Below are 18,639 nucleotides of genomic sequence, written 5' to 3'. Positions count from 1 at the left end.
GAGCATATTTTTCAGAGTGAAAAAACAGCTGGAAGTCCCTCAAGTACCTCTGCAGCTCAATTTAAAAATAAATTACAGCATGATAAACTTTATACATGTAAAACAGCAGGAAAGTGAAAATGCTGAAAAATATTTAACAGATTTGTATCTCTGTATTCCTAAATCAGGTTTGCAAGCATAAATCATTCAGTGAAAAGAACAATGTCAGGGCCCAAAATAGTATCTCCCTACTCTGCTTACCTGCTGGAGTACCACACTAACAAAATGTTAAATATATGTAAAAGGAGAGGGGGAATGGTGCAAATCCTGCACTTGTAACACTTCACTCCCAAATATAGTGATCACAACAGCTTAGTTTAGCTGCTGCCTAATGCTGCCTGACAGGGTCTGAATGTATCTGACCCTACTGAAGTCCCCTGGGTGGCTAGAAACCTGCTTCTACACCTGTCCCAAACTGTTCTAAGCAATCCAGAAAGAAAAGACTAATGAACATTCAAGAATTAGAACAATGCAATTGACCAGGCTTCATGAGCAGCTACAATATTCCTTTGTAACTTATTAATTATTCAATTATTACATGATAATAATATTACTGGAAACATGGAGATGCCTGTCAAAACTGGAGTCCCAAAATATAAGCACAGACTAAAAGATGGTGGCTGTTGAGGGAAACAGAAGGGAAAAAAATCCCCAAACCTATGGCTAATTGAAGGTAACCAGCCCTTGGAAAATATCAAACATTGTTACTTTATTGTCCTAAACAGCCATTGTATCATAAATATTATTTCTGTAAAAATCTGCCATTGTTTCCATAACAAAAAAATAAAAATATAGTCAAACAAAAATAGTTACACATAAATTTAATAAAACACTATTCAGCAGAATAAGTAGAAGTTACATTAAGTATAGTTTTGTTAGAAATTCAGAGAGGCATTTTCTCCTGAGGTGCCACCAGTCTTGTTTCTTTTTCATCACACTGATTCTGCAGAGTATTTGCAATGACAAGAACACAGTCAGAAGAGAAACAAATGAAATTTTCAGCTTCCAGCCAACTGGATGTCAGAGCAGTGAAAGCAATTCGAACAGGTCTGTGATACCACCAGTGATATTCTAATATCACTTGTAGAGTTTTCATATAGCTTAAACTAAAAGGTGGTAGTCACAAAAACTATGGTAGATGAGTTTTTTATACTGGTTTTCTAGACAGCAGCAGCTAACAAAAAAAAGACCAGTTATAAAGAAAAAAGTAATTTCTGGGCATGAGATTGTTTGCCCTCTTTTGCCAGACTTTTGTGTCTGTTTTTTTTTTTCCTGTCATCTCCTTTTCCCTAGGTGTAGCATGCATAATTGTTAATATACTATTACATTTTTTTTAATATATTTAGCACTGGAACATGGAGCTAGAAGTACACTACTGTTCCAAAAAACCTTACTGTTAAAAGAACAAAAAAGGTAAATTAAAGGAAACTCCTCAAAAATGTATAATAATCCTGAAATTCAAGCTTTAAATATCTCAATCTATAGTTCTTTCATGATTCAGCAAAAAGTTAAAGTTTTTTTTAATTGGTGAGGAATTATTTTGCACTACTCAGATGAAAATCCACCACTGGGGTAAATTTTCTAATTCTAAATGAGATGATAACCACTACTGAAGAGCATTATGATATCTGTTCACATCAGAAAACAAACAAACAAACAAAGAAAACAAAACCCCAAACATTTAGAGAAAGTGGAATCATGGCACCACAGTCATGACTCATCTGGAACTATAAAATTCAACACTGTTTAAATGAGGAGTGAAACAAAGTTCTCTACTCAGATAATTCACAAAGAAATAAAAACTTTATATTCTTCCTTTTGCATTTCAGTGCTGAATTCACTATTGAACTGACTATTTTTCTTTCATTGTCCATTCGAAACTATGAGAGAAACTGATTCACTACGTGAGGGTGAGAGTTCAAACAAAAGTCTCTCTAACAAATAATATCCTAATGTACTGCCAAGATTTTCAATACTTATCTCCAATTAGGTTGCTCAACACAGACACGTGTAGTTTTAAAATTACAATGTAGATGAAGAGTTCCTGTCTTCAGCTGTTTTTCAGAACATGTTCACTTTACACAAAGTATCCACAGACACCTAAAAAGGTTTCACAAAGGCAAAATCCAAAATTGTCACAATTCCTTCCTCCTCCTTAGAACAGACAGTACGGGAAATGTATCACAGGAGCTGCATCCAGCATAGCTGCTGTCAAATGCTACCACTTCTAAACACTCTGCTGAGGTTAAGGAAAAAAAAAAAACTATTAAAAAAGTACTTCTACTTTAAATATAAAATTACTTAACTGTTAAACAAAAGTTGATAGGAACTAGTGATTTAATCAATTCTGTTAGCAAATAGAGAAATAGTATCTGTAAAAATCTCGATCAATCTTCTTTTCACTAGCTCCTATGGGAGTAATAATGCAAAGGTAAAATGAAAAGAAAGCAAGCATGTAAAGTTCTATTGGAATTCACTTTTTAATTATTTTTAAAATTAAATATCTCTTCCTGCACTTACTTCAGTGAAAAAGGTTACAGTGTCGATATTACTTCTATTCATACATACCTTTGACATCTCATTTCTAGTGCCTTGCAGTTACTATGCCCAGTAAGAATGCCTCAAAAAACACTGCTTTTTTTTTTTTTTAACTATTTTTAGAAGATCAATAAACATACATACTTGTGATATGCAAACATTAACAGGAACATAAAAAGAAATCCAAGTTGGGCTAAGCTGTGTAGTAAGTTTCCAAAACTGATACACACGAAAATGGAAAAAGAGAAAACCACATTTATAGGTAGAGGTTGGTTTTGCCCTAGGCAAAATAAATAAATGATAGGAAAAAGAATGTTCATATGACTGACACTGAAGGAAAAACTGTGTTTTGCTTAATTCACCGGAAAGTCTCTGCAAGAAAAATGCAAGTTACTTGTCTGGATTCAGTATTTTAAAATCTCTTGATGGTCAAAATAATACAGCAATTCTAGAAGTTACCCCTTCCCTTTGAAACTATATTTCAGTTGCATTTTTTTCCATTTCTTTGTTAAAACATATCTGATATTATATTTCCCCAGCTGGAAAACAATCCTCATGTGGGATGCCCAGCTATTTTTGAGGCAGATGAAGACATAATTCTTGTCTTCGGCTGAGGGAAAAATCGATCATTCTGATGAGAACTACTATATGGTTTTCAATAATGTGCTTTGGAAATCCCACAGAAAGGTACTCTTGAAAAGAGATTCATTTTAAATTATGCACAGCAATATTTGTTCTCCAGGTTCAAGTTTTGGTCATAAATCTTGTATGTCACTATCTTAAGAGTATGAAGAAACATCAACTCAAGAGTGAAATTTACAGTTTTCAGTTGAGATGAAAGATTGTATGTTTATCATGAATCATTGAATACTGCTAGTCATTTTAATTAACCTGGACAGGTAAAAATTGTACATAGGATCATTTTCTTTGGTTTCTATTCAGAGGTGCAGTGAAGGTTAAGAACCTTTACACTTGAAGATGTAGTCACATCAATATGCCTATGCACATTTGTCTGAACCATAATTGTTCTCTCAAATTTTGGGTTTGTGTTGTTGATTTTTATTTTCTTTTTGTTTGTTTTTATGGTTTGGTTGGTTTTTTGCTTGGCGTTCAGGGGTGTTTTTGATAGTGACATCTTTCCTCTCTTCTACAGGCAGTTCGGTTGTACAAGGCCTACGGTTCTGGCAAAGATTATAGCAGTTATATCACAATCAGCCTTCAGGAATTTTCATTTGATTTATAGATGGTTTCTCCCATGCATATATGGGGCTCTACTCACAGATTCTCACATAGGAGCACCCGCTTGGATTCTAAGCAGTATCTCCAATACTGCCTACCCTTGTGTCACACAAACCCAAGACAAAAATGACACCAAATGCGCTACACAGCAGCAGTTTCTGCCAGGTCAATAACAAGTTGTAACATTTACTGGAAAGAAAGGCAGTGCCACTACAAGACACTATACTAAGGTAAGCAGATGTACAGTCAAGCTCATTGCTACCGTTTCTGAAAGCAGAGAGGATGGGTGGGAAAAAAAGAGATGTTTTAAAAAAATAGTAACAAAGAAAATACTATGAGCCTAGACACCGGAAAGGCTAAGAAAAAGCATTGCTTAGGTTAAGAAAGGTGAAAGTGGTGAGAAATAGAGCACGTTCCCAGTGCAGAATCATGAGGAGAGATTAGCAGTACAACCACAGCCTTCACTCTTGCTTGGAAGCAAGGAGCTGTGACAATCTCTGAATTAGGTTATATCCCTGTTCTTTCCAGGTCACAACTATATTTAAATCATACATTACACATGTGGGATAATAATACTGTGATTTGGAATAAACTCCATGAGATTCAGGTTAGAAATAACTCATTAAATATAACTTGCAACTGTTAAAGACATTTTTACACTGCAATCTCAGTTCCTCAGCTCCCTCTAAATAGGTTTATACAGTTGCATCTTACTCCCTAAATGGTTAATTCAGACCATTTTATCCTTATAAAGCAGACCTGTCTTCCTAATTAACTATTAAAACACTACTCCATTGTCCTCAGCGGGAGCCACAAGAGAAACCTACTTAGACAAGCGGTGTCCCAGGTATTTTACTGTATTAGAAGGTTGTCAAATTAGATCAAAATCAGATCCGCAATCTATGGACATGTGGGGAACTCTGTATCATATCAGTCCTGATCTTATCCAATGAAATGCCCAGACGAGCTAAGGCACATGACACACTAGAAAAATAAAGGCAATAGCGCACATATGGTCTACCCAGCACAGCCCAGCATAAGTTCTCCTTTTCTACCTCTGAGATCTTTCTGAGATAACTGAGAAAATGCTCTCCCACAAGATCACACAAAATTTCACAGGCACACTCTTCTCCACATAAGAAAACTGAGAGAAACAGTGGTTTGTGGATTTTTTATTTAAAAAGCTCTGGACTGTAACTGACAATTTTCTCCTCAAATCTAGAACATGGAATTTCATCAACTTGAGATCTAATGAATTATCTTTCCACCATTTAATAAATGATTACTTAATTTAAAAACTGAAATGCCCCTTTTAGACAAATGATAGCAAAACATTAAAATTGTTCATATCCACCTTCTATGTATGCACTTTTCTAATTTATTTTTCCTATATAATTTGTTCCTCAGCTTTCAATTAGAAATGATGCACTGGAAGGATATCCTGTTGCTTTCTTAACAGACATATCAATAAATACTGTATTTATAATTATCACAGTGTATTATAAATCTCCCATTTCAACTGATAACTGGGCATCTTTTGCCAGGTAGACTAACAACTCAGCTTCATATTTGTGTTTTAAGAATTTACTTTTAAAGTAAGTCTTTTTATGACAGCATAAACCAGCCATAACATATCCTTAACCATTTCTGGCCTAGCAGCTATATAAAGAGAATAACAAAACCAATGAGAATCTGTGTGCAAAACTAAAGTGTTTATTCAACTGATTTCTTTACTTGCAAAGATCTGCAGGTATTATGAAAACAAAGAAAGCAAGAATTTTACAAGGCATGAGTGACAAGGTAAGAATATCTTTTAGTTCAATTACTGTTGCTGAGTAATTTAGAAGTTAAACTGTCATTCTATACTGGTCACTATTAATACAAAATGCAAAGATACTTGAATGGATTGTGTTCACCCTAAAAAAAAACAAACGTAAAATTTTCATTCTTGCAAAACTTGTAAAATGTTTAAATTTGTAAAAATACATTGGAAGAGAACTGAAGAAACCCATTCACGTGTTCCCTTTCAGTCTCGTCACTGCAGGAACCAAAGGGGGCTTGCACTACGTGCACTCACTGTGTGAAGGACTCTGCACTATCGCACTGTCCGAATGGTGAACCGTGATGCAGACCCCGGGCTGCCGAAACAGCTCTTTGGCCGTCATCACCTTCTCTGACGGCTCTTCAGCTCCCGGGAGGGAGCAGGACAACGCGGTGAGCAGCCAGAAGCTCTGGTTTGCCAGAGGACTGAACATTCCTGATCTCCCCTTTTGCCTGACAAGGGCTGTGTCCATCAGGCCATTACCACGTGAAAGATAAGTGGGTTTTCTGCTTGTGTTAAAAGCTTAGGATGGAAGAGCAAGGCTTTATTTTGCAAATGTGTAGCCAGGAGTAATGTGTCCAAGCTCTAGCACGTGCAAAACAGAGAGATATTGCCAAAACAGCTCAAAAATAGTGAACAAATTAGACTTTAAAAAAAATTATTCTAAAAAATGTGTTACGATTCAGCATCAAAGACATGTTGATACAGTTCTGATAATTTTCAAAACTGACTGACTGGCATTTTCTAGAAATGTTACTGCACAGATGAACCCACCTTCCTGGATCTAGTGCCAAATTTCCCAGGAACAGGTCCATTACCATAAAAGCCAGGAAAACACTTACGTAAAGATGAAAACATCATCCAGCTTTTGAGTTCAGAGAAACTTGTCTCAGGTTATGTTCTATATTTCCATGGTTTATTTCCCAGGGAAAACACCATCACCACACAATTACTCTTGTGGCATAGGCACATAAGAAAGGCAGCTCAGTTTGCACAGTCTTAAAAAGTGGGTAGAAAGATGAAGCAAGAATCTTTACATTCATAACACTTCCTATTTACTGTCCAGGGGAATGGATTATTCTTTCTTTTAAAGTGATTATGCCTAGACCATAAAGTAGGAAATTAAGAAACAGAATACTCAATGTCTTGCTTGCATTTCAGTAACTGCCTCCTCTACAAATGTGCTGTTCTTTTTCAACAGTTATTATTATTCTATTCTTATTCTAATGTGTACTATATATATAATATAAATATATTATATAATTATAATATAAATAATGTTATATAGTTTTATTATTATTCTATTGTTATTCTAATAAAGCCTTTTAATTGTCTCTATCAGCTATGTGTATTTTCCTACTCTTGTACAGAATTTAAAAGAGTGAAAAATATAAGCTTGAGTTTTTGTCAGTAATGTTTTATGGGTGAAATACTTTTCTCAAAAAAAATTTTCCTTGAAATATATTAAAAAGTACTGCACAACTGAATACAATTTACCCCTCTAATGTTAAAATATGCATTATTTCATATAAACAAAAAGGTTTGCATTAAATAAAATCCATTAAAATTTCCCAGTTGGAACATTATCAATTTTGTAAAGATTGTATTAGGTTCTCTGTTTAGCAAAACACAAACAAAGGACTTTTAAGTTACACGGCAGAGAAGAAAACGGCACTGTGGCTCACATGTCTGTGTGAGACTGGTTTTTACTCTTATGATAATGCTTCTATTCACATGTTCACTTATACTGTGTAACACTTTATTATAGAATTTAGATATCTTACCTTCTTATTTATGTAACTTACCTTCAGTTCTACCCATATGCACAAATTATATTTAACAAACTAGAACTACATTATCAAGACATTATATCAACAGCCTCAACACTCTCGAAGAAACTGCCTTTACATTCTCTAATTTAAGAGGAAAAAGAAAAGGGTAGTAGTTCAGGTTCTGGCTCTGTAGAGTCAAGGGTAAAATACGTCACTGTCATAGAGACAGACTATCCATTAGCCAACATCCCAAGTTAGGGAGGAATACCAGCACTGCAATCTTACCCAGGAACAAAATGACAGCCAGCACAACTCCCAGGCACAAAGGGAACACATTCCCTGTGTGAAACTGGGCTGAGCAGCCTTCTGCTCTCACAAAGTTAGAAGGCTCCTCTACAGCTATGCTGAGCAAGGAGCACTCTTAGATTTTTTAATTCAAACTGCAAGCAAACAGCACAGGGTTTTGTTTTTTACCCTGTAGATTACAAAAGAGGTGGAGCTGGTCAGCACTTTTCAAGCACACATGACCACATCTGGTCAGTATGAAGTCAGGGATGGCTGCAGCGCAGAGAGGAACCCCCAGGCAAAGCCTTCTGGCATCTGAGATATAGCCCAGCAGTAAATGGAAGTCAGCTGTGTAATACATACGCATGCAAGTATATGCACACTAAACAGTGATACAAACAATTCCCCATTGTTTGCATATTTACCTAGTGCTGCTAGGGAACACTTTCTGGAGGGAGGGAAAAAGTGTCAAACAATTTGGCCTTTTGATAATTCTCCTTGATGCACACAATGTGATTCCAACCATAGTGTTTATCTGGGAGGACACAAATTCACTAATTCATACATAAGATGCATTTTTCAAGCATGAGTTTCCAACAGAAATAGGGATTTTCTCCTACTTCCATCTTCTTAATGGTAGGAAGGCAGCAGACATCAGTACAGAGGCTTTGTTGCAGAATTCACAGACTTTGTGCAAGTAAAAAAGGTGGACTTTCCTACATCTTCTTTCCCCTGGAGTTACTTAACAAATATCTTTCCCTAATCCCTTGTGAGACAGACAACTCACATTTGGTTAATGTATCTCTAAAAGGCAATAAAAAAAGTGTCCTACTTTAAGCTAATTTAGTTCAAAATTGCCACTCAACTTGTACTAGTGTGCTTATTTGCAGTACTTGACTAATTGACACAACTTTATAGGGTTTAGAAAATATATTTTAAACTATCCCCTTGGAGGAGGGAAATTAAAATTAAATTAAAGAAAGCAAAAATATTATGTCAACTCCTGTTTCCACAAGACGATTCATTTAAAAAGTTAAACTGTGTAACACCATCATTGTCAAGAAACCCTCATGTCTTATAGACACAGCCCTTTTAAAATAAAATAAAATTAAATTAATAATCCAATCAGTAAAGGTGTTTTTATCCAGCACCATGAAGTACCCATCTAACTCTTCCTACCTCCCTTCCCACACAATTCCCCAGTCAGTAATCAGGAGGAGAAATAAAAGACCTTGAATTCTCAAGGCTGTAAGGGAAAGTTGTTTGGTTTTCTTATAGTGGACAAAAGCCATTTCTATACCTACCACGGAAACAGCAGGCTATTGAAGTAGAAGTTTTCTTCTGTTGTCCGGATAACACAAGTGCCCTTTTACAATAATTTTATTTAGGAAAAAATAATGATTCTATATTATAGAGATAAATAATAGGTGTACTGTTGGCAACAGACAGAACAAGGAGAGGACACCTAGTGGTAGTCTGTGATACTCAGGGTCGGTAGCATGGAAGCAACATATGAAGTTTTTAATGCAGGACCTGATTTGACAAAGCTCTTACACACTTAATTTTTAAGCACTTTAGTAAGACTTAGCACTCCTGCAAGCTTGGGCTTGAGCTTTTAGGAATCAGCATCACTCTATTATCAGAAATAAAACAGCAAAACCAAAATATGATATGTCACTGTGATATGCTCAGAAACGTTTCTTTAAGCACCAGCGCTTTATCAACAGCTAGAATGGATATCGACACTTACGTAGGTTTATGAGTCTCAAAAAGGTTTGGCAAATTGAAAACCAGATTTCAGTACAAGTTAAACCAAATTAAAATATGGGTGGTATTTACAATTTTTGCATATTTTACTATATGATTTTTTGAAAAACAGAACCTTTATTGCCCACCTTGCAATAAGCATTAAATAATTTTTAAAATTGTTTTACTTCTACATAATCAAACATCTGAGAACAAGAAAGACTTAGAGCACATTTTTAGAAAAATCGATTCTATTTATTCACACATTTACTAGGTCTTGTCCTATGATTGGAATATCTGCAAGTAGAACTATTGAAGTCTAAGTTTTAAGCAGCTTTTGGAAAATATTTTAATTTTAAAGAATCAGTAAACTAACAGCATTGACAACTGTAAAAGAAAGTGGCATATCATTTAACACGTATTTGCAATTGTTTATATCTTTTATTTTTAATTGTTCTTTGATCTATGAGCATATTTAGGTAGGAATAAATTACTAATTGCATGTAAACCTATGTAAAACATTCAAGGGTCAGCAGTTTAGTCAGTTTCATAAAACTTAAAGTAAGTAAGAATTAGGTCCTATACCTCCTGTTCAGTATTTTTAGGAATCTAAGCTAAAAAAAAATTCAAAACAACCCCTCTGACACAAATTACTGCAAAAGTACAAATTCTGTAACTATCAATTTAAATATTTTTTTTTCTTGCATGTTATAGCATATAACTTAGCTTAAGTATATCATCTATATGTCAACAACTGAGTCCAAAGGACTGGAATATTAGATACTGTAGCTCAAAAGCAGTTTTAGGAAAGTGCACATTTGCAAACAGTAAATTATTTCCTGTCAAGATAACTCCTGTCCTTTTCTTACAGTTTTGCTTCCAATTTCCACTGAGCCATTAATTTGGATAAGCAATTAGCATTACACTGATATAAATACATCAATCAGATTTCATATATATTGCACCACAGGCTACAGCTGTTCTGTCATAACACTTAATGCACAGAAAGCTTCTGCAATGCATACATTATTTACCTCAGTATTACTCTATGTGGCTATTAGCAGTTTGATCTTGATTTAATTGATTTAAATTATGTGGGAAAAAAATAAAGGAACCACGTTTAACCAGTGTCATATAAAAATCTTTAAATTTTTAACTATTCATCCTAAAATTAAGGATATTGACCTTGAAGCTGAAGTCTTAGTGATAACTAAAAGGAAAAGCTCAAATGAAGTCAACCTCCTTTTTCTCTTTGAGGATGTAGAAACACCTCAAAGGGATAGCTGCCTTATCATACAACTTGATTTGTTCATCAATCAGTTTTCCATGAAGGATCCTCTTGGCATGTTATAAAAAATGAGTTTGCTGACTGTCCTCTCAATATTTTTGACATAATGTTCACTATTCTGGATCCAAATACATATATTTCAGATTTATCTGCACCACAATCAAAACCAGTGTCAGCCCCTAAGCAAAAACTATTAAATCCTTTTAACCACACTCAAACAGGCTCCAGGTCTGTGTCAATAAAAATTAGTTAACAGTTGCTCTTTTTTGTCCATGTCCAGGCACACACATAAGGAGAACATGAACATCAGCAGCAAAGTCTCACTGACTATCCCTATGGGATCATCCAGCCACTATTTCCCAGTTCTGCAAAGGTTACCCTTACCCAGATTGTTTGTTTGTTTGAAAATATTATTATAACACACATTTTCTCCAAAGCCATATATGACAATCAATGACCTCCTTCATTTCTGATCTCTGTAAGATGCTAAACAAAAAGAAAAACAGATAAAAAAAAAGCCCTTTTTTTTGCACAGATTTCATTTATCAGTGCCTGATTCAGACTATGTATTTATATCTGTTCCTGCATGTGAGAATCTTTTGAAAAGCACCCAATAAGCTTCTCGCTGCTCTATTGCAAGTTCAAAAAAAACCCCAACCAAACAAAACAACCTTCCTGAGGACATATTTCACAAATTTTACTAGTGGAATCAAAGGTGAAGTTGCAATCAAGCAGCCATTAGTTAAAGATTCAACAGACCAAATACCAACTATTGCTGGCTTGGACTACATCCACTGGTCACTTCTAGTCCCACTTATTGGTCAATTCAACTATTTTTATTTAGAATACCTGATTTCTCTTTGACAAGAAAGGAGGAAAAAAAGGAATTCATTTCTCTGCTTAGTAGGCATTTATAGTGGCAAGCTCATAATTTGAGCTGCCAGAAAATAATGTCATTGAACGCATTTCAGAAGGTTGTCTCTTTGTAAAGCACAGAGGAGACAAAAGCATAGCTTTATGGTAGAACTGCAAAATATGCTTAATCATTCGCCTTAGTTAAACTGAGCACAAAACTATAGTGCTCTATTTCTGTGCAAAAAAACTATTACACTGCTTTACAGAGAGACAAAGAAGTAGAATTTACAAAACAAAAAATAAAGACCTGTTTCAGGGGCTATTTTGAGGAACAACTATAAATTTATTTATATAGACTTTTGGTACTTAGGATGATCTAGAGCCATGTCCCTTTAAAACAATCTGACTTTATTTGCGAAATGGAGCTGCATTTAGGTGTCTGTTAAGCCAGAAAGTGCATACAATACTGGAAATTAGCAGTAGAAAAAGCACAAGAAATGGTATCAAATCTTCCCTCAATATTGATTTAATTAAATAAATCTTCATCAAATCGATTTATGTAAATCAATTTTAATAGTGCTTCCATGATAATGCTCTGCAAAATAATTCTCACTTTGCTTACTTCAAGAAAGTTTTAGAAAACAGCAGTGTTTTTTCCTATGGTTTTAACACTTCTGTTTAAAACATTATGATATTTAGAATTACAGAAACGAGGACAGGCAAGTAACAAAATGACTGAATCATGGTGGTATGTGCCAAAGCATTAGACACTTCCTAGCCATGAGTATACCAAATTAGGGAGTGCCATAATTTCCTGGAAAATGCAGCATGCCAAATTGGCAGGCAGCATAACATCATGCCTGGAAACAGTGGAGTTGGCAGTTAAGAAGGCAGTGACTCAAAATTTGGACTACCCATTTTTCATAAAGAAGTTCAGTATTTAATATATTCAGACTATATACAGCCTTCAAACAAGGAGAATTCTAGGAAATCTACTCAATAGCATATTATTTAAATTTCTCCTATAAAACAAAACTATGAACATGTATTTTAAATTCTCTTGACTACAAGAGTATTAACTTAGTAAGTTTAAGTGCTAGTCAACAAAATCCAATGCTGATTTAGGTGTTTGTTGAAATTCCTAGTATTCTTACTAGGAGTTCATCCATCCTAATTGTGTTGATGGTCCCAAACATATTTTGGTCTCTGTCATTAGCAGGGAGATGACGGTTAATCTGTGCTGTTTCCACTCACACCTGTTCGTAATTACACCAACTGGTGAGTAAAACCTCTATTACATTCTTGTTCTTGTGTACCTCTTCAGAGAGATCTGACCAGTATTCTGTAGAAATAAGATCTTAGTGAATGATGTTATAACAATATAAATCTTACCTCTTCCCACTGGTGTATGTATCTAATCAGTCTTGAAAGGCGCAATAAACGTAACAGGCTGAGGATTTTTGTAAATCTCACAATACGAAGTGCTCTTGCTGTCTTGTAAACCTCAGAATCCATTCCTTTCTCTACTATGAGAAAGATATAATCCACTGGTATTGATGAGATGAAGTCAACCACAAACCAGCTTTTTAAGTAATTCATCTTGATGATTTTAGGGTCCAGTATGATTTCAGAGCTGTCTTCGTTTACAGTCCCAGTTCTAAAATTCATGATCAAGTCCAATAGAAAAACAGTGTCTGATGCAACATTGAAAATAATCCATGGTGTTGTTGTTTGTTCCGTGAAGAATGTGATTCCAACAGGTATAATGACAAGGTTTCCAACCATCATTATAAGCATGATTAAGTCCCAGTAAAACCTAAAAAAAAAGGAAAAAAAACCAGAATGGTTGATGAAATGTGGTAAAACACACCTATAAAAATGGTCTCTATCATGCCATCAACTTCCCCTCCAGATTTTGTTAATGCTAAGAAAGTTCTCACTGTTTTAAACTGTTCAATATATCAGTAAAGACAGTCAGTAAAGACAAAGTAATACTTTTCATTAGGTGCCTTTCTTTTCAAGAATATGCATCTAAAATAAGATGAGTACTATGGTTTATGATTCCATGGCATATTACCCACTGAAAGGTGTGCATGTGTTACACTCAGCAGACTTATGTATACTCATGTCAAAACCCCTTGTGATGTTATATAGACAAAATTGGTGTCTTCGGCCAATCAGAAGTGCTTTAGCAATGAAACAGTTTTTTTAAGACTTCTGTCCAAATGCAAAGCCAAATATCTAATAGATAATATATTAAATGTTAGTATCTCTTTGCAAATGTACTCATACCATTACAGTGCTGGAATAAAATTACAGGAAGAAAAAAAATAGAAACAGTAATTAGATAACATCAAAACCTTCATCCACTTTTTCAACCTTAACTGAACTTCCATGTATCTCATAGTCTACTTTCTCTCAGAGTTAGCTTAGAAGTTTTAGCAAGAACAATTGCAGTTTGCATAGCATAGAATGGGTACTTCATTTCACTATTTTACTCGAGAAGTGTCTAAACCCTCCCCTTTAACACTGTTAGAATGTTGCTAATCACACTCAATACAGGTAGAGAACCAGACTCATAACTTTAGTATTTATTATAGGAACAGCGAGTAAACCCACCTCTTACACATATATCCTGACAGACGATTTCCAGGGGATGGTAGTATATACTTGATTGTAAGGAAATTATGATAAACCCCATACGTTGAATTGTCAAAAAAAAGTTATTCAACAAAATAACTGAAACTGGACTTGAAAAAGCCTAAACCCAATGCATAAACTCTTGTGCTGCCTGAGAACATGATCTGGTCAACTAAAACTGATCTGAAGAGGTACAGAAACCAATCAATAACAGTTGCCTAAGGACTCTAGAGGAATGGAGGCAGCAATGGCTCCACAACTCTCTCTCTGCTCCATCCCTGCATTGCAACAGCACCTGGGGCAAAGGACATGTAATGGACACACTACCAGCATGTCACTTCAACACTGACTTCCAGACCACTTCCATCATACTAACACCAGCCTCCTTACATGCAACGAGGTTTGTCTTGGTAAAGGTTCATGGCAATCAACAATAATGGTAGTTTAGTTGGCCACCAAACATTTCAGAATCACGAGCTTAGTTTTGGAAAGACTTGCACAGACTATATGGATTACATCAGATTTCAGAGATTGTTTCTTGCATTCACCAAATGATCATAGAACCACAGAATGGTTGGATTGGAAGGGATCTTAAAGATCACCACATTCCTCTCCCCCAGCCATGTACAGGAACACCTTCCACTAGAACAGGTTGCTCAGAGCTCTATCCAGCCTGCCTTGAACACTTCTAGGGATGGGGCAATCATAGCCTCTTTGTTCCAGTGCCTCACCACCCTCACAGCAAAGAACTTCCTCCCAATACCTAATCTAAACCTACTGCCTTCTAGTTTGGTTCCATTCCTCCTCCTCCTATCCCTATTAGCTTGCTTAAAAAGTCTCTCTCAGTCTTTCTTGTATGCTCTATTCAAGTACTGGAAGGCCACGATTAGGTCATGCTGAAGCCTTCCCTTCTCCAGGCCGAGTAATCCCAAAGATCCAGGTTTATAAGTTCCCTTTTTTCCATGTTTGACTGTGCAAATGCTTCTGAGTTTACAAATTGCTGATCTGAGAATATCAATAATTAAATGTAACTGTAAAACACGCTAAAGGAAGAGTAACACAGGATTGAGAACTGCATGAGATTTCCCAGTTTTAGAACTGTTCACTCCACGAGAGACCCAGAGAGATTAGGCTTAATGAGCATTTGATAGAAGAGAGTACTTGGCTACGTACCTCTAACTGGTACTCAGAAACTGCATGAAATAGACTTTAAAAATAATTCCCTGTGTATCACAATGTGATTTGTGTCTTACACATTATCAGCCTTGCAACAAATATGAATACTAAGTGCTAAAAATGTTCAGGTTTATTGAGGCTGTATGTGTTTTTGTTTAGCATATGATAGTATTCACCATATCTGGCAAAAATTTCCAAATTTCTTTTATCCTCTTCTATTTCACGTAATAACCTTCCCGCTGTTCTAGATTCCTTTTCAATAATCTGGAATTACCATACACAAGGAACCACTAAATTCTTATATCACTGCTACTATGATTGACAGGTAGAGTTACCACAAATACTTTTACAATGCTATCAAACAAACTATTTCACAGAAGTATTCTGGGAGCATAAACATATTCAAGGGATCTTGAAAATGGGTGGAAAACAAATAGGAAATAATCACAAGAGGCGTCCTTGTATCTGTGGCTGATTCCTAGGCAAAGAATTGCTAATTTCAGACTGACCTCTACCTTTCATCAGCACTGGAAGCAGTTACACAACAAAGGCCAACCAAAGCCGCACAATCACCAGCCACCCTGCCAACGAAAGAGATAATGCAGAACCAGGTGTTTTTAAACTACAGTAATCCACGATTTAAAGGATCATCTTGTACCGTGATTATGCAAAACACACAGGAGTTCCTGAGGTTGAATGTCAGCAGAAGCGGTAGCATTAGGGCTAAAATAATACTGAATGCTAAGGACTACGAGAATGTATCACTTCCATATTTTGACTTTAGATCACAATATGGTATAAGCTGATTAGTTAGTAGGAAAAATCCATATTATTTTTCATTTAAAAATGTATCAGACATTTTCTTTTAGGAAAATGTTTCCAAATGGCATTATGTTGGCCATGTTCTATTTCTTTTTCAGGTGAGAAAGCCAGATGTAAATCCCTGCATTGCTCTTCTTTGACCTGTGCAGAGAAAGTAATACAATGCGTTCCTTGCCTGTAGTTCAGAACATTCTATTATTCACATAATAGAAAGCAAGCTGTTAAGCTTCCTAAGATGCTACAAGGAGCTGCTACTGAGACACAGAGATAGCCTTTTGTTTCAAACTACTTTTAGCATTTTTTTTTTGCTACTTCCCCCTAAGAAGAAGGGTTATGACTCTACAACTTACAGTCTCAAAGTTCCAGATTTATATAAGGTACTGGAAAATGCTGATGAAGAGCAAGGAAGAGGTAGCTCTTATTACAAAAAAATTTTCAAGGCTGAGGATTAAAAAATGAGACTCTGTGGGTAACAAGATCTTTCAAAGCTCAAAATAAGAAGAAAATACTGACCATGGCTCAGTTGAAGCTACCTCAGTGGATCTACAACTAGATGACATAAACAGAAGGTGCAGAGGTCAGCGTTGCACTCCACTGAACTATTCCTGAAACTTTTTAAATGCTCCAAGATGGCTCAGAGGTATAATACCTCCAGACGAAAAAAAGTGTTCAAGTATTGAAGTATAAAAACCAATTTTAAAGCACACTTTTTCAAATTTTTAGAAAATTATTTTATACAGAAATATTAAAAAAATCACACTAGTTATTACTTTATTATTCTCAAATTACACTATTTGGATTCATAGCCATCTTTCATTGATCTTTTCACTCATAATTTATTTACTATTTTTTTTTTAAATATACAGTAATAACAGTGTTTATTCAGCTCTCGAACACGATGTTGAAGCACTGGTTCTTTATTCACTGACACAGGCTGTCATGGATAGGATGAACAATCTATTCAAAATGAGTGCCTATCCAAGCAACAATAAAGAATTATTTAGTAATAACTAATCACTGTTTGAATTAAGCTTACTAATGTAAGGCACTATGAATTCTAACAGGTATTTTATTTTCCACTTTATATGTTCAACCCAGAGAAAACTGAATCTTAAGAAAGGAAATTTAATCTCAAAGTTAATTCACTGCATAATTTGCCATACAAACAAATTCAGATTTGCTTGCTTCATTATTTCCCATTGCTGCCCACCAACAGCAAAGACTCAATTTCTTTGAATCAGTTTGAGATATGTTGTTTGAGATATGATTACCTTTATAATACACACAGACTGAATCAGCAGAAGTTGTCAGGAGTCTCACAAACTGCACAGCAGCGTGAATGGCAACTCTAAGGCATGGAGTGCCATGACTTGAGGCTACAGGGTAGTCAAGACTTTGCTTTAGTTTAAGGTTTCTGAGTTTCGAGAAAGACTGTAAAAGTCTAATTTTTTAATTAAAATGGACCAAATCATATCACTAAGACTTCATTAAATGCAGTCATAAATACTCAACAGCTACATTGTATACTGGAAAGTCTTTCAAAAAGATATTAATTCAGATTGCTTGTAAAATATCTTTGAAGCCAAGCCTGATGCATCAGAGATTAGGTTGTCTGACCTCACATTCACTCTGCACATTCAGAGAACGAAGAACTGTAAAAACAATTTTACAAGCTTTCCATAGAAAACTTGCTTCCTCTTTAGCTAAATATTTTGATTGACTAGCAGATGCTCAGTGAAACGAGCATTGACTTTTTTTTTGCCTCACCCTCAAACACAGCTTTATTTCTTCTGATTTCATGGATCATTGGTTCACCTAACAGAGAAATCAGTGTCCTATATAGAACAAAATAATCTCAGTAGAAATAATTTTATTTAAAATTTTATTATACTGTGCTGTAACAAACACCAAACTTGGTATTATGATGTCAGAATTTGATTCTCACAGGGCATGCCATCTTTCTCGGGTTGTGCAACTATATTCTTCTTCCAGTAAGAAAAAGGAAAGAGAAACATGTCTGGAAAAATCTGCAACATGCAGATTATTACTAGGATGTGTTGGAAAGATCAGGAAAATAAATAAGGGACTGTTTTTTTCAGATTACACAATTCTTTAAATGATTCCACACATGTCCATGCTTGAAAACATTCTGAAAAATCATCTTTTTTTTTTTTTTTTACAACCCTAAAAATGACGATATCTCCTTCTGACTAGCTATCCATTTTCATTCATAGAATAGAATAGATTCACAGAATCAACTAGGTTGGAAAAGACCTCTGAGAACATCAAGTCCAACCCTTGATTCAACACTGCCGTGGTTACTAGACCATGGCACTAAGTGCCGCATTCAGTCTCATCTTAAAAACCTCTAGGGAAGGTGAACCCACCACTTCCCTGGGCAACTCCCATTCCAGTTG

General features: G+C 35.3%; 1 protein-coding gene across 1 annotated transcript in view; it reads right to left on the bottom strand.

Moving 5' to 3' along the window:
- Window positions 1–18,639, bottom strand: part of HCN1 (hyperpolarization activated cyclic nucleotide gated potassium channel 1) — a 197,192-nt gene that overhangs the window by 159,089 nt on the left and 19,464 nt on the right. The window contains exon 2 of the mRNA XM_027880861.1: window positions 12,977–13,400. Coding sequence (XP_027736662.1) covers window positions 12,977–13,400 — 424 coding nt within the window. The remainder of the gene's footprint in view (window positions 1–12,976; window positions 13,401–18,639) is intronic.

This window comes from Empidonax traillii, unplaced genomic scaffold (genome assembly GCF_003031625.1).
Source record: "Empidonax traillii isolate 1590-97213 ecotype Southwest subspecies unplaced genomic scaffold, ASM303162v1 scaffold77:size1270838, whole genome shotgun sequence".
In the NCBI taxonomy this organism is placed as follows: Eukaryota; Metazoa; Chordata; class Aves; order Passeriformes; family Tyrannidae; genus Empidonax; species Empidonax traillii.
The sequence above is the reverse complement of the archived record's forward strand: the minus strand, read 5'-3'. Positions and strand labels throughout refer to the sequence as shown.